The sequence below is a fragment of the Peromyscus eremicus genome, chromosome 10, assembly GCF_949786415.1.
Source record: "Peromyscus eremicus chromosome 10, PerEre_H2_v1, whole genome shotgun sequence".
Taxonomy (NCBI): Eukaryota; Metazoa; Chordata; class Mammalia; order Rodentia; family Cricetidae; genus Peromyscus; species Peromyscus eremicus.
In genome coordinates this window covers 81,276,105-81,298,541 of record NC_081426.1, presented here as the reverse complement: position 1 = coordinate 81,298,541, position 22,437 = coordinate 81,276,105, and the positions used below count along the sequence as shown (strand labels likewise).

The 22,437-nt window shown below is 38.0% G+C and overlaps 1 protein-coding gene across 1 annotated transcript; it reads right to left on the bottom strand.

Annotated features, from left to right (window-relative positions):
• Nucleotides 1-5,032: 5,032 nt before the first annotated feature.
• On the bottom strand, nt 5,033-22,209 carry Alb (albumin). The gene is made up of 15 exons (XM_059274651.1): nt 22,084-22,209; nt 21,172-21,229; nt 20,111-20,243; nt 17,463-17,674; nt 16,551-16,683; nt 15,475-15,572; nt 13,778-13,907; nt 12,592-12,806; nt 11,158-11,290; nt 10,030-10,127; nt 8,727-8,865; nt 8,191-8,414; nt 7,090-7,222; nt 6,264-6,331; nt 5,033-5,177 (listed from the first exon to the last, which is right to left on the bottom strand). The coding sequence occupies exons 1-14, from the start codon at nt 22,160-22,162 to the stop codon at nt 6,290-6,292; spliced, it is 1,827 nt and encodes a 608-aa protein (XP_059130634.1). The 5' UTR covers nt 22,163-22,209; the 3' UTR covers nt 5,033-5,177; nt 6,264-6,289.
• Between the last annotated feature and the right edge of the window lie 228 nt (nt 22,210-22,437).

Sequence of the window (22,437 nt, the reverse complement as noted above, 5' to 3'; positions counted from 1 at the left end):
AACTGTTGGCCAGTCTAAAGTTTATAGTCTAGAGTTGAAGAAATTAAACAAGATTTCCATAAATGAAATAAGTTAAACAAAATGTTTATTACTCCACCTACCCATTAATCATCAAATGTAATATTATGATCAATTTTCAATAGTCAGAAGAGAATTCTTCCTTCCTCCAGGCATCTCAAAATGCTAATGCTCTTTTTTCAGTGCCATGGAAGTATTCATCTCCTTGCTCATCTATGTGTTCACATCACAAATGCAATTGGGATAATCCTGGATCAGATAAACTGAGGCAAGAGTGACACAACCATATGAAAGATGAACTAAGTTTGTCACTAATGAATATGAAGGTTTTGATGTATCTACTTTGGGGGTAATTACTGTTATTTCACATTTTAAGATACAATTAATACTTATTATCATAAAGAGCAAATTTGAATGACTCAAATTCATATAAGTTAAATTTACTATATTTGCTGTTTTGGAAGTCCAGGAATGATTCATGATTCTGTGGTTTTTGGTTTGTGTGCTTATATCATGATACTATGACAGCTACATTGCTAGGTGAAAGGAATTTTTCAGTGCCATTTGAGTCTCATGAGGCAAGAATTATATATACACTGTGCCCTTGACTCCAGAATCAATGAATCACACATGACTGTGCTGTCTTCTTAGTGTCAAATGCATCATATTCTTAGCCAATTTTTGTATCCTCAACCTCATGAAAAATATAATAATGTTGTGACTGATGATTTAATGGCTCTGAGGAGTCTATATTGATACAAATTAATCATCTTGCCACTATATTCTTTTTTTATTATGTATTTAATTTACGTCCATAACATCATTATCTATTCTATACCACTGAATATGTCACTATGAATTTGGTTTTCTGTTAACTATATTAGATGCCATTGTTATGTGTCTTTGATGAAAACCATAGTGCATGTCTCTTACTATTCAGATTTCTTTAACGTAAACGTCTAACAATACCCTTTCTATTCTTGTTTCCTTCTAAAATCTTAGTCCATGGTCATGGCATTCCTGCACTGTGCTCAGAATCGCTGCTCGCTCCACTCTTACAGACACCAAAAAGAAGAATAGTTACAAGGCCTACTGTTAGGTGAGAGAAGTGATTATATTCCTGCAAGGGTAATACCAACTTGAGGAAAGAAAACGTAAACACCTGATGAAAACAAGACAGGGCCAACTGAAAAGGCCTAGGAGTGGAGTAGAGCAGAAGGCTCCAGAGCCCTGGGAAGAGATAGCCACACACTCCTGACACCTGTGGGACCACTGAAATGGAGTTTGTGGAGAGAGTGGAATGGATGCCCTAGGTAACGTTAGCAGAGAGTGAACTGGGCAGAGGATATTTGCCTCCATCTCTGCCACCATTTTATACTACCAAGAGAGGCTTCTCTGCTGAAATATAAGAAAGAGACATGATGGCCCTATCTGCGCAGTATAAGCCAAAGATTCAGTGGAGACAGAGTCTAAATCCGTCTTGTACCCAGTGTAAATGTGATTTGACCCAAACCAACCCATCACCTCACTAAAGAGGACAGAGAAAAAAAAGAAAATTTGCCTAAATAACTGTGAAAAACAATGTTTTGACTAAAAGCTATAAGGTTAAAGACAAAAGAAATTGCATGTAAGTACTGTACTCTAGTTGTTAATAGTTCTCATGGAAATATGAGTCAATAATTCTGAAGCTCTTTAACATGTATCCTGGGATTGAACAAATGTATAAATTGAGGGCAGATAGTGGGAGAAAATCCCCACTATCAAAAGAAGAGTTATGGATCAACAAGAGGGTAAGTTCAGATGAGCCCTGTGGTTCTGAAATGGAGTCAGAGTTATCAGGTGGAACTCATATACACACAGATGATAGATAGATAGATAGATAGATAGATAGATAGATAGATAGATAGATAGAAGATAGATATAGATAGATTATGAATGTGTACATCCATATATATATATATATATATATATATATATATATATATATATATATATATATCCACATACTTAATGTTTCTTGGCTCTATTCTCTACAAAGTCATAGAAATATTGAGCCCTCACTAGTAAGGGACAAAGCCTCTCAGATCTTTGCAATACCATTCTTTAATGAAAGGAATCAGGGCTGCCTTGAAATGGCTGTTCTAAGGAAAGAGAATGGAAAACACAGAATCTGTAGCATCTTGTAGTGTCAGGAAGTGAAAAATACTTAAAAATGAAAAATGCAGTATAGCACAAATCCTAATTGTTCTTAATAAAACTCAGAGCCAGGTATCAGGGTAAATGCCGAGAGATCAGAGAGACAAAGGACCAAGCCACAGTTACCTCTCACCTCACCAACTCTTTAGCCAAAAAGATTGAGTTCCTGTCTCCTCCTGCCTTATATTCCTTTCTCCATCCAGCCATAACACTTCCTCTCTCAACCTCCCTAGTGCTGGGATTAAAGGCATGTGTGCCTCCCAAGTACTGGGAACAAAGGAATGAGATCCCAAGTGCTGGAATTAAAGGAGTGTGCCACCACAACCTGGCCTCTATGAGTAACTAGTGGCTGGTATTGACCTCTGATGCTTGGGAAAGCTTTATTTGTTAGAGCATACACAAAATATCACCACAATGCAGACACCTGAAAGGCATACTATACCAACCTGAAAGGAGGCCAAACATCCAAAGCTGTGATAATTTGAGTAATAAAATATATAACTGCATTATTGCCCCCAATCCAGAAAGAATATTGTGTTCATTTTGATATAAATAATTGAATAACTGTGAAGGAAATCTGTCTTCCTGAGGAATTCTAATGAGGCATGTACATGGCTCCCTTCCAGAAGTTTAATATCTTTCATTCCTCATATTCTGGGTGAGCTCTATAATGGTTTGCTTCCCCAAAAAGACTATGTAAAGGTAAAAGTAATAACTTCACAGGGAAGATACTTGGCAAATCCACCTTTAAAGAAATAAGTCATTAATCTAACATCCCAGTATTAAATCATATTGACATCATATCACGTCCTCAGTGTGTTATGAGACCAACTTTACATACACATGCACAAATACAAACACAAACAGGGACAAACACACACAAACACACACACACACACACACACACACACACACACACACACACACACACACACACCAGTGGGCCTGCAATATTCTGGTAGCCCAGGCTTCTGAATCATGAAGCAAAATACAGAGACAAACAGGTAAATGATAGACAGATGGGAATTATCCCCCAAAGGCTGCCCTCCCAAAACCAGAGCTGACCTGGGCTTAGTTTCAGGTCATCTTAGTTTCAGATGTTGACTCTATGGGAAGCAGGAGAAGTGGAGGCTCAGGGAAGATTGCACTGTGGAGCACAATTCTCTCTAAGTGTGAAGTTCCCCTTTGGTATCTAGGAGTGGTTACCGAGGCAGTGTCTTCCAGATAGTGCATCTAGATCTGGCCCCTATTTTTTTTTCCTTTTTTCTTTTCTTTCTTTTTTTTTTCTTTTATTTTACAATACAATTCAGTTCTACGTATCAGCCACGGATTCCCTTGTTCTCCCCCCTCCCGCCCCCCTCACCTTCCCCCCAGCCCACCCCCCATTCCCACCTCCTCCAGGGCAAAGCCTCCCCCAAGGACTGAGATCAACCAGGTAGACTCAGTCCAGGCAGGTCCAGTCCCCTCCTCCCAGGCCGAGCCAAGTGTCCCTGCATAGGCCCCAGGTTTCAAACAGCCAACTCATGCAATGAGCACAGGACCCAGTCCCACTGCCTGGATGCCTCCCAAACAGATCAAGCCAATCAACTGTCTCACCCATTCAGAGGGCCTGATCCAGTTGGGGGCCCCTCAGCCATTGGTTCATAGTTAATGTGTTTCCATTCGTTTGGCTATTTGTCCCTGTGCTTTATCCAACCTTGGTCTCAACAATTCTCGCTCATATAAACCCTCCTCTTTCTCGCTAATTGGACTCCCGGAGCTCCACCCGGGGCCTAGCCGTGGATCTCTGCATTAGATCTGGCCCCTATTGGTCCAGTTGAATAGCAATACCTTACTAAATTGTCCGCTATACTTCCTGGTTTCCACCAGGCCAGGTCCCAATCTTCATTCTATCCTTCCAGTCTTTCTCCTGCCTTGGACACTTTCATCAGGAGGCCAAAGCACAGGTTGAGGGAGATGTGAGTGTGGCATTTAAGAGGATTGAAAAGGACCTTTCTTTAAATGTGGTCTCCTCATCTTTTCAAGTATCATGCTTTAAATGAAACTATAAAGGATCACTAAGGGCCGGTTGTTGAATAATAGGCACAATTTGAAACCAAAGATATAAAATAAAAATTTCATATGGCTATAAATGACTATGAATGTAAATTCATAGACAATGCTTGGGTTAAGTCTTCAAAATTCATAGACCAGAATATATATGAGCAATCACCTCCTGGGACAGAGAAAAGAATCTAGCATTGAATGTAACTTCTAAATTTTTATACGACTTTTTCACCACCCAACTCTTGTGCTTCATCAATCCAGTGTCCTTCAGCACCCCTCCAGATCACCCAGTCCCCTCTTCCAACATTGCTTCTTGAGGCTTTATGCTATCATCCTGAACTGTAGTGAATTTTTCTCAATCACTTACTTTATCGGTTCACCGAGCCACCTTTAAAGTCATTCCTGTCTCCTTTGTCCACAACTCATTCTTAGAATCCCACTGACAAAGGAAAGCCATGGTTCATAAGCTTTTAGTCTCTCATTCAGAACTCTCATAATGTTGAAATTAGTTTATATGCTCACTGACCACAACTCAGGAGAATATTGATATTTATTTTCATCAGGTTGCCCATAAGGAGCTATATTCTCTGCTGAGGGAAAGAAGAGAGAAAACTGAGTGTTTCCCAGAGCCTACAAGGCTGTGGGGGTGAAGAGCACCTGAGTATTTCCCAGAGCCTACAAGGCTGTGGGGGTGAAGAGTGCCTGAGTACTTCCCAGAGCCTCTCAGGGGGAGCATGCCTTTGGAAAATACAGTCGTGAACAACAGAGTAGATTCTTTTCATTTTTTATTAATTGCAGTACAGAGAAAAGAAGTCAAATGTTTAAAGAAATTTGTGTTCCTTAGGATGTTGATTTTACACCAACAGAAAAGATGAGTAAGGCTTGAGTCTTCATGTCTCTCTTTTTCTCTGGGTAGACTGAAAAACAGAAAGGGAAGTGTAAGTGCTCTTTTCAAAATGGAATATGTTTTCCAAATCTATTTTTAGAAATGTTGAATCTCTTAGATTTTTGTTGCAATTTTCCCCAGTGTAGACAGCCTAAGCATGATCTACATTTAGCTGAACTCTCTCACTCAGGGGCAGATGATACACTGTTGCATGCTCTGACACCTCCTCTTCATCACTGGTCCCATCAGGGCCCTCAAGTGTAAAAGTCAGAGGTCTCACCATTTCTAAAGATCTACTTATTCCCTAATTTATTAAACACGAAGCTGTCTTCTCAGAACGCAACAAAATTTCCTTTTCCTTCTAAAATGGAAATAATTTTGAAATAACCCTATATTTGTAGGTTCTTTGCTTGAATACACAAGAAGTATGTGTTTTGATATGGAGAAACAATTTTCTTTCGTTATCTTATTCCATTGTAGGTCTGTTTTTTAAATTCTCTTCCAAAATATTTCAAACAAAATTGATCAACATAGCTATGTTCAAGTATCTACATTTTCAAAGGAAGCTGTTTTGAAATAGGAATAGCTTGGCATGTGGCACAGCAGAGACTCCAAAGCAGATCATTTACTATGAAACAGGAACCCCCATAAAACAGTTCCATCGAATCTTCTGGTGGAATGAATTTACAGAATTATTGGCTCAAAGTCTGCAGAATCAACAGTACACAACTGTTTTGACTTAAAAAATGTTCTTTCATATGGCTTCAGTTTTATTCTTAGGCTACCCTTGACTGGGCTAACATGTGTGACTCCATGTAGTGCACCATGTAAGTCATAACAGAACCGTGATTAAGTCCTCAGCTCTGATGTGAATTCTCCAGTTTGGCTTCTTCTCTCCCTAGTTTGGCTGCCCCTTGGGTAAATTGCACTGATCTGGGCCTTTATGTATTCATTTTCTTATCTGAAAATGGAACCCAAATCAGTGAACATATGTGAGGGGCTAAGAGTGGTGGCAGGTGCTAGTCTACATGGCTCTTGCCAAATGGTCAGCAAATCTTAGCCATTTTAGGAAAAATGATGATGATTACTTTTTTTTTTAAATCCCAAATACACTTACCTGAGATGCTTGTGATTGTGATGTGTTTAGGCTAAGGCAGCTTGGCTTGCAGCAACAAGTTTTGGGCCCTGAACACACACACAAAAAAGATAGATGTTAGAAAAATATTAGAAAGACTATTAGAATTTGCACTTCCACAGTTATCAGTGTTAACGAAGTAAATTCACATGCCTTGTATCACTTAACTACAGTTCTCCTAGAACTCTTAAAACAAAGCTCACTGATATCTGTTGTATCCAAAAGAATAAAGTAAACTCTTGTTAGGCCATAGGGGGAAATGTGAAATGATTCAGACATGTAACTGGAAATGTTCACCTCTCATGTGTGAAATTAGTCAATTCAAAATGTAACATTTCAAGACAAGGTTTAAATGAGTTAATGATTCTGGGCTTTACAAATATTTCTATGTTCTTTTTTTTTTTTTTTTTTTTTTTGGTTTTTCGAGACAGGGTTTCTCTGTGTAGCTTTGCACCTTTCCTGGGACTCAATTGGTAGTCCAGGCTGGCCTCGAACTCACAGAGATCCGCCTGGCTCTGCCTCCCGAGTGCTGGGATTAAAGGTGTGCGCCACCACCGCCCGGCCCTATTTCTATGTTCTTAAGTGTCATACGTTTGGAACTGAATGGCTTTTACAAACATTTTATATGCTACAGTGTGGTAGGACATAAAAATTAAGAACTATGTAAGTCAGTTTGTGTTACAGTTCTGTAGTGAACACAATCTAGATTGATCACATTATTCAGCATATGAGTGTCTAATGCCCAACCTGATCAAATGCACAAAAAAAATGGAAACTGAACATATCAAAATGCAAAATGCTCTATTACCTCTTCAGAGAAGCAGGCCTCCTTGTCGTCAGCCTTGCAGCACTTATCCAAGAAAGCTGCAAAATCACCCATCACGGTCTTCAACTGGTCACCTGTAGCCTTGGGTTTGTGTTTCACCAGCTCAGCAAGTGCCCTGCATTAGGACAGAGATCAGGAAGAGCAAGGAAATGTTGACTCCCATGCATGAAACCAAGACATCAAGGATGCAAGGCCACAGGTCAAGTTTACAAATCTTGGAGCCAAGTGACTTTGGCTTCCAGGACCAAGCACACCATTGCCAACCTTAATATTCTTGACTATGTGTGAGGGTAATAAGTGTACTAGGCTAGGACTGGATCAGATAGAATAATCAGTGCAAGTCACTCTCTGTTTTATGTAGTTTCCGGAAAATTCCTGAAAAACTTCTCTCTTTGCACTTAGTATACAGAATATGGCTCTCTAACATCTGCCCCATTTGAAGCTAATAATGGGGATGTTATAAGAATTAAAACAAGCCAAGCAAGAAGAGACTGCTGGGTCTTTGTCATTGATATTTGTAGACCAAATAGTACCGGAGAAAAAGAGTTTTGTAGGGGATGAATCTGGTAACATGGTCTGGACCACCAACACATCTTCCTACAATTCATGCTGTTGGAATCTCTCTCAAGAACATTGAAGAGTCCACCCTCCTATGTGCATTTTCAGCTGTTTCTTTTCCTATTCTCAGAAGTCACACTGTAGCCTTGTCTTGTCTCTGTTATGGCTTCATCATGGAACAATTACAGATAATTATTCATACCTTGAAATAAATTCTTCTATGATTTCTAGGGCCAATTTTATATCTATATAAGTTCACCAGTTAGCTATTTAGCATTTTCTACTGTGCCTCAACTGGAATTGTAGTCTTCTGTGGTTTTTATCCACAGTATTAAAGATATTTTATTTGAAAGATTTCAATACATTTTTTTCACATAGAAAAAAGTTGACACTCTTTCAACTCAATAATGCCAACATCTGAACAATTCTCTCTAAGGTATGTAATCACTGCATCAATAAAACTATCCAATTGACAGTTCTCCCTGTCTATACTACAGACATCTGCAATAAGAAAATGTAGCTCACGTTTGTTTCTTCATCTGTTTCTCCTTCTCTGGAAGTGTGCAGATATCAGCATGGAAGGTGAAAGTCTCAGCTTTAAATTCCTTGGGGACATATGTTTCATCAACTGGCAGAGCAGAGAAGCATGGTCGCCTTTCCACCACAGATCCAGTACAGCACTTGGTGACCTGCTCACTCACTGGGGTCTTCTCATGCAGCACACATACACGGTTCAGGATTGCAGCCAGCTAAGGAATAGACAGGCAGAGGAGCAGAACAGTCAATAGATCCACAGACACTCCCTTTCTGATGCACTAAAAGAATTGCCATATTGAATTAATAACTGTGAATTCAGCCTTGATTGCCATAGTGATTTATTTATCTTTGAAACCAAATATATGCCTTATAAAAATTCTCTTTCAGTTAAATATAGGTGCCCATATCAGCTACCATATACACATGCACGTATCAGCACACCCTTGCTCCTAAAAGTCAGATTTATCAAAGTCTAAAGACAAAAGCCCAGCACTGCTGACTTTATCGTAGTTTAAAAGACTCACATAGTCTTCCACGCAGGGCAGTCTCTTTTCTTCAGGAAGCACGCAGCACTTGCTGCCCACTTTTCCTAGGTTTCTTGCAGCTTCCACAAGAGTTGGAGTCGACACCTGAGGTGCTTTCTGGGTGTAACGAACTAGGAGCCTGTTATAAAAAAATAACTTATTTGTTTCCATCCAGACAGGAAACTTGTCTGGTGTAAAATATTTCAACAAGAGAAAACTTACCCCAAGTCAACTAAGATATTTTTTCCACATGAACCAAAGTTCTTCACTTCCAGGAGGATAGCACAGTATTAAAGGAAGGCCTTGTCCTGAACTACTAACTAAGTGACCATGAAAACTCCCTGGAGCATATGATCTTAGTCTTAGTTCTGTACTAAAATCATAAGGAAGTGAGTTACATTTCTCTAGTCTAACAGTATTAATGTACTTGGTGTTGCTTGAAATAAATTCTATCACAAACTTACACATATCAACACTATGATAAACTTAAAAAATGGCTGGTTTAATAAAGACAGTGCAAGGATTAAACCAAAGGAACTAATGTGACTGCCTGGTACATTATCTAGCATCTAATAACATCTAGTATTTAATAATGCACCATAATAATAAAAGTCAGTGTATGACTGTAGTTCACTCAAGTGAAGAAATCATGTCAACTCCAAAGGCTAGAGTTAGAAGAATGCTAAAATGTAAATGACCTGAATAAGGAATAATGTGTCTTCACTTTACCTCCATAGATAAGGTTCTATGGGATTGGGACATTACTCCAGCAGGGCATTCAGTCTCTATCTCTTCTAGGAATGAAATTCCATAGGAATACAATGTCACACACAACTATCAAAGTTTAGGTTTAATTCCCAAGTTCTAATGTTTCCCGAAGGGAACCCTTATTCATGTATCATTTGAATGTTATCTAAATCTTTTGTTATATTTTTGTGTTCAGCATTCCTATCAATTCTTGAACTTCTGCTGTCCAAAGCATGCTACTTCTTGTTCTACCAAATATCGTTCTACTGTTTGCTCATAAACTCTACCTACCCTTCAAAGGATACTCCCAGTTCCAAGTTATCAAGGTTTCCTATGAGCCCTCAAAACTGTATACACCCAAAAGACCCGTGTTTTATATTATACAGGGATATAGTCCTCTCCTACAAAGGAAGTTATCTACTCTCCAGAATATTTGATACATAGGAATTATCAATAATATGTTTTTATTACTAAGACCATATACTGGGTGGCCTAAACGTTGTTTTAAATAATTACAAATTGACCAAGGGGAAAAAATAGCTGAAAAACTACTCACGCATTTTGGAATCCATACTCGCCAAGCTTCTCAAAAAGTTCACAGTTAGATTTGACTAAGTTCTTAGGTTCTTCTACAAGAGGCTGAAATTCATCAAGCTGCAACATAAAAGAATTGTGTTTATAGCATCCTTCCTGAGAGCCCAAAGAAGGTTACTTGCATTTCTCCCTTCCTTCTGTCCAAAGACACTTCAGGAGATCTTCCCTGTCATGTCTGTCACACTACATTTAAATTGTTCTTTTTATTTGCAAGGTTATTTGGTGCAAGTCAAAAAGAATCTTTAGGCTCTGGAATTGAATGGCTGTGTTTGAACCAGGTCACCTGACTTGTTTTCTTGTGCAACTGTTCTTCCCATGTCTAAGCTTCAGACTGATCCCTTCTACAGGGGTATTATATGTACTTAACTAGTTCTGTTAACCAACTAAGTGGATGAAATTAAAATCACACCTAGTGAACAGCAGACCTTCAATTGACAGGGCCATCCTTTTCAGGCAATCTCTCTAGTTGGATCTTGAGGTCTCTGAGATGAAAAATTCTAATTCCAGACTCAGTCACAGAGTGATGCCTGGTATTCAGCAGCTTCTTTGTAAAATATTATTCTCTTCTGGCCCCAAATAAGTCAGAAACCAGTGTGTGTTGACAGAAACCCTGATGTCCTCCACAACAAACTTGCTCCAAAACCTTCTCCAAAATGTTTGAAAGTATTTTAAAGTAGTAGAGTATACAAACTCCTTTGAGATATTATTGCTAATAGTGAACAATTTGGGGTATCGGGTTAACTGTCTTCAAATCTAAATTAAATAAATCTCTTTTAGTTGGCATTTGAATTTACTCTATATTATTTTCAAGAGTATGAAAGGGGAAAAACTATGATAATGATTTTGTGCAAGTAAAGATTCCTTCCTTTCTTCAAACCTTCCCTTTCTAGAGTGATTATTAGAAGTTTCCTTACATTTTATCCAGTGTTTATCCTATAATGATTAACAACTTTAAGAGCTCAGGCTTGCCTACATCTCAAGAAAATATCTGAATTGACCTATATATCAATTCTCATTAGTCCATCACTTCCTTTCTCCTTATAGGAAGTGCTGCCAGGAGCTGCTGTGCTCTTGGCCTGTGGAAACGTACCACTTTGCCGTAGCATGCATGAGGATCAGCTTCAGCACAGCACTTTTCTAATGTGGCTTCATATCTCTTAGCAAGTCTCAGCAACAAGGCAACAGAGTAGTCAGGGTGCCTTCTTGAGTATTCATTCAAAAACCTAATGAAGATGAACATACAGAGTTAAATAGATGAGGAAGTAACAGATTGACATAAGTAATCTCAATAGTGATTCACATTCCAGGCATCCTGCATTGGAATGAGCTCCGTGCAGGAAACTAAGCAGCAAGAAGTTGAGACCAGATATAACTCTTCCCAGGTTCAGCTTTCCCACCTCGATGTATTTACTGTTCTGCAGGGGCAACTTATTAACACTATCAGTGCATTAACCTCCTCCAAATAGAAGGGAAAGAAGGATAGCATCTCTCTAACAAGGTGGGTTGGGATAAATACATGGCACACTCTATCACAGCACACAGAGACTGGTGAATATCAAATGATTGATTCATGGTTATTTTTACTGTATATCTAGTTTGTTTTGAATTATGTCTCCAAAGTATCTCAGCAAATGAGTAAATAGAGACAATGCTGAAAGTTCCTTTTTCTTCTACATATAAGTAAAATCTTTTATTAAGTACTATCTAGTGCATAGTGTACAATCATAATCTAATAATAAAACAATATAATTAATTATTGCAGTTACTGGAAACATATAGTCATTTGTTATTAATTGTATCCTGTCTTGCTACACAGAGACATTCTGGTCTTTTCAAACAAATATGAAACAGCTAGTATCATATTGGTGTTTATATGTATATGTTTGTGTTTTATATACATAAATATCAATATGACACTAGTTTAGATAGGTAGGTAGATAGATAGATAGATAGATAGATAGATAGATAGATAGATAGATAGATAGATATTCTTCCTGTAATCACACAGATGAATAGATATAGGTGGACAGGTAAGGAGATAGTTAAATAATACATAATATGTTTAAATGCATTAGATAAGAAATCTACTTATAAGAATGATTAAGTGATAAATACAATTTATATACTCATGGAATATTTCTAAAGATTTCCAGAAATATCCCTGTGAGGTAAGGAACATTGAGTTTATGCTAAATTCATGTATGATTCCATAACAATATTTAAAATTACTTAACATACTTTTCAGGTAAATTTTAAAGGCTGAGAAGGAGAAGGGTGAACAAATTTCCTGGGAGCCACAGAAGTCATGGTAACTCCAAAGAAAGCTTGGTGTAGCTTCCTAATTTCTTCAATTCTGCCAAAACTATGAAAGGAGCCAGGCATGGTGGCACACGCCGTTAATCCCAGCACTTTGGAGTCTAGCCTGGTCTACATAGTGAGTTCCAGGACAGTCAGAGCTACACACACAGTGAGACCCTGTCTCAAAAACAAAACAAAAACTATGAAAGGAAAGGCAAATACTCACTTGCCCAGGAAGATATCTTTGGCCTCAGCATAGTTCTTGCACACTTCACTATCCTCAACAAAATCAGCAGCCAATGAAGGCAGATCAGTAGGCATGTCATCATTTTCTACCTCACCAAGGCAGTGGGATTTCTGCAACACTGGTTTGTCACAGCAAGCCTGCAGTTTGCTAGAGATAGATGCTTGGTTTTCACACATGTACTTGGCAAGCTCCGCCTATAAGAAAGGAAAACAAATGTTTAGAGAAGTTATCTTTGCTACATTTTTTTCCCACACACCTTTGTTATGTGGGTAAAGCATATTCATCCTGCTCTAGACCATACATAACCAAAGCGGCTTCTGCAAACACATTCTCACCCACACAGTGCTTCAGAGCCTGCAGACTCAAGATGCTGTGAATAAAACATTTAGATTCAAGAAAGACTGTTCAGGAACTAGTTGTTTATTTATTTATTTAAATTGATTAGCTTTGATGGTTTATTAACTTTATGTTTCTATGACTGAGATACTTTAGGTTATTTTTTCCACAAAATTTAGTGCTATTTTCCAAAGTATTCCTCCCAAATTAAGGTGGGTATTTTAAAACTAAAACTATTGAGCAGAGTTACAGGACCTGCTTACATACATAACATATCGATCTTAAGTTTTCCAGGGTTATAATAGCAGAAGAAGATTTGGTTATATTTTTAATCTTTAGAAGGAGGAAGTGAAGGATATAGTAGTACAACTTTGGAGAAAGTGAGATCATAGCAAAAATTTTTGTACTTAACCCACAGTTAATTAGGGGAGAGACTATGGAGGAATAACTGCACCAATTTTTAAAAGCCTCTCCAATCTGTGGGGTCCCCAGCCCCGCTTCTCTCCCCAAAACATCTTAGAAATCTACATTTGTAACTGTTCTTTTTCCCTTTAAGCCTCCTCAGAATGTAGCTGAACAGAAGAGATTCAGGTCATTTAACAATTCAGAAAACTGTTTTGGGTTTTTTTTTTCTGTTTGTTTTTGGTTTTGTTCTGGGTTTTTGCTTGTTTGTTTGTTTGTTTGTTTGTTTTTTCTGGAAAGTGTCACAAAGCAAGGAAAGCTTGGTAGAATAAAGGAGAGCCCAGAGACCAAGTCAACCACCATCAGTGTTCATCAATGCAGCCAAACACATCCACTCACTGACTGTGAGCATGTAACAACTCCTTACCCTGTCATCTGCGCATTCAAGCAGGTCACCATGGCAGCACTCCTGGGTGACTTTGGTAAGGTCTGTTGCCAATTTGCTAATTTCTGTGAAGTCAGCGTTGGGGAATTTCTGGCTCATACGAGCTACTGCCCTAAAAAGAAAATTTCCCCATCAAAGAATTATTATCATGTTGTATTTGTAAGCAGTGAAAAGATACCATTTATAACAAGGAAATTCAAAAGTGAAATGAAGAAAATTATAAAAATTCATTAGTTCTTACAATGCAAGTTCTGACACAATAGTTAATAGTTACATTTTCCTTTGGCAGAATTATCTACTGAAAGAACGTGGGTGGTGCATGGAAAGCCAATGCCTCATAAAATTAAAATCAAAGAGAAATTACTAAAGGGTGGCTGTCGGAGGGGCATCAAGTTTTGAGTCCTCACCTGGCTTCTGTCCCGGGCTTGGTCACATCTTAGCAATGTGATCTCAAGCAGACTTTAGCTTTTAAAGTGTTACAACACAATAAATTAAAAGATCCATGAAGTTAAATTACATAATGACATAACAGTGTTTTCTTATCTGGAAATGAAGATTCATCATCTTTTGTCTTAAATAAGACATATCTTTCTGAATTCTAAATGTCTGTGGAGGGAAAAAATTCCCGAACTTCTAGAGAATTAGAGAGTTTTTATCATGGATCCTTCTGTCAAGAAATTGTTCCAGCAGACAGCCTCTAAGCTCTATGGCAAGATGTCAAAAGCCAAGATCTTCATTATTTCAAAAAAAATTTTTCAGTTCTATAGCTCTGATAAAGAAACTTGTTTGCAAGAACCAATCATAGCCCATGTAACAGTGTGTTGTTTCATGTTGGAGTTGCTATATTTATTGATCTGATTGGCTTTAAGAATTTGGAGCCGGGCGGTGGTGGCGCACGCCTTTAATCCCAGCACTCGGGAGGCAGAGCCAGGCGGATCTCTGTGAGTTCTAGGCCAGCCTGGGCTACCAAGTGAGTCCCAGGAAAGGTGCAAAGCTACATAGAGAAACCCTGTCTCGAAAAACAAAAAAAAAAAAAAGAATTTGGATATTAAGGATGACTCAGTGAGGATAATTCCTGCTGACAGTCTCTAGAGAACACACACAGTGTCTGTCATCTCCATTTTCTCTCCTGGTGGGTTGATTCACTATTGACAAACAGGAGAGGTGCTAGAGAGGCAGGCACATTAGTCTTGACTTACATATTAAAGGATGCTCCCGGACTCAGCTACATGATATAAAAACAAGAGAGGGTGGAGCAAACACATGAGATTAGGGACAGAATTGGAGTTGTAAGAAAAGTCAAAGTAATAACTCCAAATTGGTTGATGGCTGAATTCTATTATCCAGACATTAAACAGTCAATTTCTGATTGAGGGAAAATAAATTAAGTAAATTAATTACATTGACTGCGACTGTATGTTTTTAATCTTTTAAAATGAGATTCCTGGTCTTTATAAACAAATGGTACTTAAATGCCTGTCTTCTGTTAGACAAAAAACAAGTCTTCTAAGTTCTTTGACAACTTAAAACAAAAACGCTGAGACAAAATTGTCAAATTATTATGGTTATTCTGATATCACCTCTATCAACTTTTTGTGAAGTACATTATAAGTGCACAATCTTGTAGACTGGACATTTATCATTATCAAGATGTGAACTGTTACATAAAAAACATGTACCATGCTTTGAAAGCTCTCTCTCCAAATTTCTGAATACTGGAGCACTTCAGTCTTTGGTGGACAGAGGAAGACAATGCTTTCTCCTTCAGAGCTTCAACCTACAAAAAGAAATCCAGTTGAAAAAATTTGGAAAAGGTAATTTCTACACACACACACACACACACACACACACACACACACACACACACCCTCAAAACTTCAGACAGCTCTGTGCCAAAATAACTTGTTTGGGTGGGGAGTTGAAATCAGGACCTTGTGCGTGTTAGGCAAGGGCTCTGCTGCTGAGTTGCACCCTCCCTCCCAATGAAAATTTTAAAAGATAATTTACATCTGAATTCACAAGTACTCCTTTTGACATGTGATTATTTTGATACCTAAGGGAACAAAAATCAGTCTGGTCATAGTGGAGGATTCTAGATACTTAAAAAGCAGTATAGAGACATTGCCAGGGGAAAGGTCCTGATATGTATAGTAATACCCAGGGCATATATATATATATGTATATATACATATATGTATATATATGTATATATACATATATATATGCCTGTAGTGACTTTTTAATTGTGTAGCTAATTCATCTAAGTCCTTACTTCATCACTTTTCATAAAATGAGTAAGTGCCTAAGAAAAACAAATGATTCACATAATAAATATTGATGGAAGGAAGGAATGGATTCCAACATCTAGCCTCAGTAAAATGCACTGCTTTAAATTTTATCTCCATTAAAATGTTCCAAGGAAGGACTAAAAAATAAAAAGCAAAAAACAAACAAAATAGCCCTTGCTGTCCAGTGTGACAAACGCTATTATACTCCAGAAGTCACCACCATAAAGAATGGGAAGACAAGTAAACACACACCCAAGAATTCCCTCTCTAGACCATCACTGCTAAATCTTAGAAGGAAGAAAGGTATGAGAACTAAAAGCCATTTGGTAACTTAGAGTGAAGAAGGTTTTCTAATGACATAGAGAAGTCTCATTCAGAGATTCAGATTTCCTAAATCAACCATAAGATGGTCAAATCTCTGGGTTTGGTATACAGAGCAGTTCTGTCCCCATCTTCCCAGGGGTCACCTTTGGTGTCAAGCAGGCAGCTTTGTCAGCTTCTGCACAGCACTCAGTCATGATGGCACTGTACTTCTCAGCATAGTAAAGGAGCTCTGGGCCATAGAAGTAAGGATGTCTTCTGCCGACTTCATACAAATAGCTGAGTTATGGAAGAAGAAGAAAGCAGGCAATCATTTCCCACAGCACATCACACTACAGAAATGATCAGTCAACCCAAATCCAAAGATTTGTAATTGACCAAGTTTACTCATTGTGGCCATGAGTGATGGCCTGTCTCTGTTGTTCTCAAGTGAGAGAAGGTAGATTAAATTTGTGTATCTGCGTGCAAATATTTACATGTGCATATTTTTGGTAAATAGTTAAATTTAGGTGATGTAAAATTGCTGACTAAAATGAAATTGACACAGAGAACATGAACATTACACATACACACACACACACACACACACATACACACACACACACACACACCACTTCAGAATATTTTACAACTTCTCAATCTCAGATTTTTCACACAGGCCATATCTGTTTTCAGGATCAAAATATCCTTGTTTTGTTTTATTATCATTGTGCTTAGTTTTATGGTATCAAATATTATATATATATATATTTTTTTTTTGGTTTTTTGAGACAGGGTTTCTCTGTGTAGCTTTGCGCCTTTCCTGGGACTCACTTGGTAGTCCAGGCTGGCCTCAAACTCACAGAGATTCGCCTGGCTCTGCCTCCCGAGTGCTGGGATTAAAGGCGTGCGCCACCACCGCCCGGCCCCAAATATTATATTTTTAAAAATCACCTCAAGGTAAAACCTTCCCAGTCTTGATGTTGGATATTTGGGGTTTTGATGACTATTAGCATAAGTGTTACTGGCAGAGCTATTGCTCAGCTTCTAATTTAAAACATAGATATCTGTTTACTTACTGTCCCATAAATGAGGCTGAATTTTCCTGAAAGGAGGTGCACATGGTCTCAGCATCTGGCCTCACAAATGGGGGCAGGTTGGGGTTGTCATCCCTGTGTTGCAGGAAACATTCATTTCTTTCGGGTTCTTGTTTCGAACAGCAGTCAGCCAGTTCACCATAGGTTTCGCGAAGACTTGGAAGGGAACAGAGCTTGTCTCCAAAAAGAGTTTGCTAAGTGGGAAACAGAAGCTGTCAAATTCCTGCCAGTACCTGACTTTCTCTATAACCAAAGAGCAATGTAAAAAACTGAATGTGTGGATAAAACTTGGTTATGAAAGTAAGTACCCAGTGTGTAGATATATAGATGATATGTGCATATATTGAAACATCACATGACACCTTGAAATATATCCAATTTTATGTTTTTATATACCACTTAAATAAATTTAAGTATGAAATTTTGTTAATGATATAATTTTTTTTAACTCTGAAGCAAAAGAAAATCACATGAAATCCAGATATTTTCCTCTGATTGGTCTATTTTTGGGTAATTTTGTAATAACCAAGTGCCACGGTACTGTGTTTGGTGAATAAAACAGAAAAACAAATAGCTAATGGCCTTCAAGAATGTTGTCCTACGTGTTTTCTGTCTGGCACTAAAAGCTAGAAGAAAAGCCACTATAATAAAATAAAATCAAGGGAAGCTAGTACTTGAGGGAGCATGTGCATTCATGCTCAGGAGCAGTGTATTCACACAACTTCTCATGTAGTCTGCTCCTTTTGAAGAAGCCCAAGGTTTTGGTAGGTTTCCTGTCAAACTGAGGAATAACACAATCTACTATAAATAATGATAAATAATGAGTGCATTAAAATACAGATATCCCCATTATTCTAGAAACAACACCCATCCAAAAGACTTTATTTGTTAAATAATCCTTCCCTTCCTCATTCATTTTCAATTACAAAAGTCATTTAAAATCGTGGAAATTTTACTGATCTAACCAGAAATTATTAACTTTCAAAAGTGTACTTTTAGGAATATCAAGGTAGAACTGTAATATTTTGTGTGAATCACTAACTCTGCAATGAGAGGAAAAGGTTTCCAGAAGAAAGCAAAAAGAAAGGGCCTAGAGATACATTTGAGAAATGGCTTTGCCCATATATTAAGCAGTCAGAGAAGCTCAAGCCTCAGGTTCTGAAGCCCTACCTGTAAATAGCAGAACTTCTTCTAAATGACTGAAAACCCCACATTTTAATTATGTATAAAATATTCATGTCCCTAAAATAGAAATAAAGAGCTATACTATAATTTTACCCAAGTAACCAAATAGCATAGTAATCAGCTGATGCATTCTGAAGATTAGCACAGTACCATTATGTCAAGAAAACATTAGCCCTCCTAGGCTACTGTAGCATTGCCTGTAATAATCAAAATGTATGAACAGCCTAAACAGGCACCAGCAGATGAATGGATAAAGAAAATGTGGGTGGGCAGATAAAAGTGTGGTGTATACACACTAGGGATTACGCTCAGCCTTTAAAGAGGAACGTTCTGCAACTGCCACCAACATGGGCCAACCTGGAGGACATGTTGGGAAGTGCAATAAGCCAGTCACAGAAAGACACGTTCTGTGTGGTTCTACTCAGATAAGATACCTAAAACAGTTCAATTCACAGACTCCAAAAGGGGTGTGATGGCTGCCAGAGAGAGGAGAAACTCAGTGACTGATCATCTGGCATAGCCTCTTAGTTAAGCAAGACAAATTTTACAGATCTGCTTGATGGTATTTTAGCTATTGTCAATTACAATAAGAGGGTAGAGGGCTCTCACCACAAAAAAAAATAATCAATACATAAAAGCATGCTATTCCTATTTGCCTCTGTGAACAGAAAGCAGATTTTAGAGCTTGGAAAAAATTGTGCAAATAACAAATTGCCATTGAAAATATTATAATTGCTATCTGTAGCCTCCAAGAATCTTTTAACTTGTGAACATGGCTAGAATGTCTCCACTTACTTGCAACTTTGATCATTTAATAATTTTTAATGCTTCTTTTCTTATTTGAAATTACTTTATAATTACATCATTTCCTCCTTCCCTTTTCTCCCTCATATCTGCCCACATATGCCCCCTTATTCTCTTTCAGAACTACGACCTCATTTCTCATTATTTATGATATATATATATATATATATATATATATATATATATATATATATCCCTAAATAGAGCCTGTTAGTCTGTATAATGTTACTTGTGCACATGTTTTCAGGGCTGATCATTGGTATTGAACTAACCAATTGGTTCTCTCTTCCCTGAAGAAGCCAGTTTCTCCTGCTCTTGGCATTCCTTGTTTGCCTGAAGTTCTTTGTGTAGGGTTGAGGCCTTGTGGTCTTTCATCCACCCTGGCACGTCTATTGTGTTGTTACTGTTAAGTTCACATTTGGCCAGTCATGTTGGTGAGACTTTTTGAATCTAGCTTCTGACATTATTAGGAGACAATCTCACAGCAAAATCCCAGTTCCTCTGGCTCTAACAATCCTTCTGGCCCCTCTTCCACAGTGTTCCCTGGGCCTTAGGTGTGGGAGAAAGTATTTGTTTTCCCTTGAAACACTCAGAATTACATAAAAAAAACAAAGGGATCCTCAAAATCAGAATGTACTTACAATTGATTTGTCACAGTTTGCAGCAGACTCGTCAGCAACACATGTTTTTGCAAATTCGGTTATTTCATTCACTAATTTCACATGTTCTTCATATGGGCATTTCTGGAGATGCTGGGCAAGGGTGACCAGGACTCTGAAAACAGACATAGAAATAAAACTTTACTATGAAGTAGTTGGCTTTCCTAAACATCAAATTGTGTACGTGTATACCATCTATATTTTGTCTATCTTTCTTAGAACTCTCTAGAAAGCCTATTCCTGTCAGCTATTCTCTGAGGCATAACCAGGAAGAGCTGCCTTTCCAAGCAAAAGGAACATAGATTCCTACTATGCTGAAGTATAGACACATATGTGTGTCAGTAGATTTATGAACATGGGGCAAACAAGTAAACTATGTTCTAAATACATTTCGTTGTCAAGGCTAGACATTATGTAAGTCCTTTGAGTTATTTCTTTTCTAATCCATATACCGCTGTTAATCGGGGGTATATGACCCTATTGAACTTTTAAATATAAACTTCTCATTTTCACTACATGAAAAGATTTTGGAGGTTGGGGATGTGACTTTATTATAGATCACTTGTTTCACATGTGTGAGTCCCCAGTACTACAAAGACAAAATAATCTTCTCAAAATAGCATGGGGTCTTATTGTGTAAAGAAGAATTAGCAAGTTAGCCTCTCAAGTAGCTATATATCATAGGCCTTTCCAGAAGCAAAACTAAGATTCCATTCTTCACAAGTTTAATGTGGGCTCCAGAATCTCATTCTCCAGTAAAGTAGCCATTAGCCACAAGTGGATAGATACATTTAATCAAAGTTAAATATCATTTGAATGTGTGCTCCTCAGTTAGACTTGCCATGTTTCAAGTGCCCAGTAACCATGTGTCCTCTGGCTGCCATGTTGGTCAGCACAGGTCCACAGTCTTTCCATCAACAGAGATATTTCTATTGGACAGTGCTGCCCTACAATTTTGCATGCTCAAGGTGGGAAAAACGCAATTTAGAACTGGAACTAATATTACCAGAAACATTAAATTGACTTTTAACATTTTAACTTACAGGCCTTTGAAATGTTGTTCTCCCAAATCATTAAACCGATGAGCAATCTCACTCTTGTCTGCGGGAACAGGGAGACAAAAACCACAAAACATATTTAAAGATTGATGACAATAACTAATTATAATGCTGCTTCTCATACTTCTTTCCACACACTTAAGCTATTCCTTTACTTTAAGACACTGGGCCGGGCGGTGGTAGCTCACGCCTTTAATCCCAGCACTCGGGAGGCAGAGCCAGGCGGATCTCTGTGAGTTCGAGGCCAGCCTGGACTACCAAGTGAGTTCCAGGAAAGGCGCAAAGCTACACAGAGAAACCCTGTCTCGAAAAAAAACAAAACAAACAAACAAACAAAAAGACACTGGCCTCTGATCTCTTTTTGCCAATGACTCCTTCCTTCTGCATTTAAAGAACTGCCCTTTCTCCACAAACACTACTTTAAAACTGTCTAAGTGTTTATAGCTTTGCATCCAAACCTGAGAGTCAATGCTTTTGTCGTGTCTCTAAGGATCTACTAAGACAATCTGAAATGAAAGTCAATACAAATGGAAGCTCCATTCATAAAATTAACAACACACACATTTAGTTTTTAGTACAGCATGGTAGAGTAAACAGACTTTCAAGATTGTGAAGATTCTGGCTTCAGCTGTATTCAGTATAGTTTAAGTCACTCTGCCTAGCATGTCTTCAAAATTAAAAGAAATGTAAAATTAAACTTAAAAAAATCCCTCATTATAGTCACCTAAGGTGTCTAAAGTATATTAATAATATAACCACACAAGGGTTCTCAGATGCAAAATATCATCAAAGTCTAGAAATAAGCACTAAAGGAAACCTTAACTCTCTCAAAATGCAGGGCTTCCATTACTAGGAAAGTAAGATAAAAGTGGAGCAGTAAAAAAATAAAATTCTTACGTGCATCTCGTCGAAACACACCCCTGGAAAAAGCAGAGGCAGAGACAAAGAGGAGGAGGAGGAAGGTCACCCACTTCATTGTGCCAGAGGCTTGTGGGGTTGATAGGAAAGGTGAGATGTGTGCAGGGAAATCTGCTCTAATATACTTCTTTAACCAATAACTGTAGACCATTAACCAGACTCAGCTCGCATTCCATTGGTTCCTACCCAATTACAAAATCATACATTCTTTGCCAAAAAGTTGTTTGACTAAATCCCTTGCGTATGTTTGCCATCTGGAGCTGTTTTCCCCAGAAGACTTTGTCAATTCATTAAAGTTATGTAAAACATCAAATTTTATATAAGTGTTTAAAC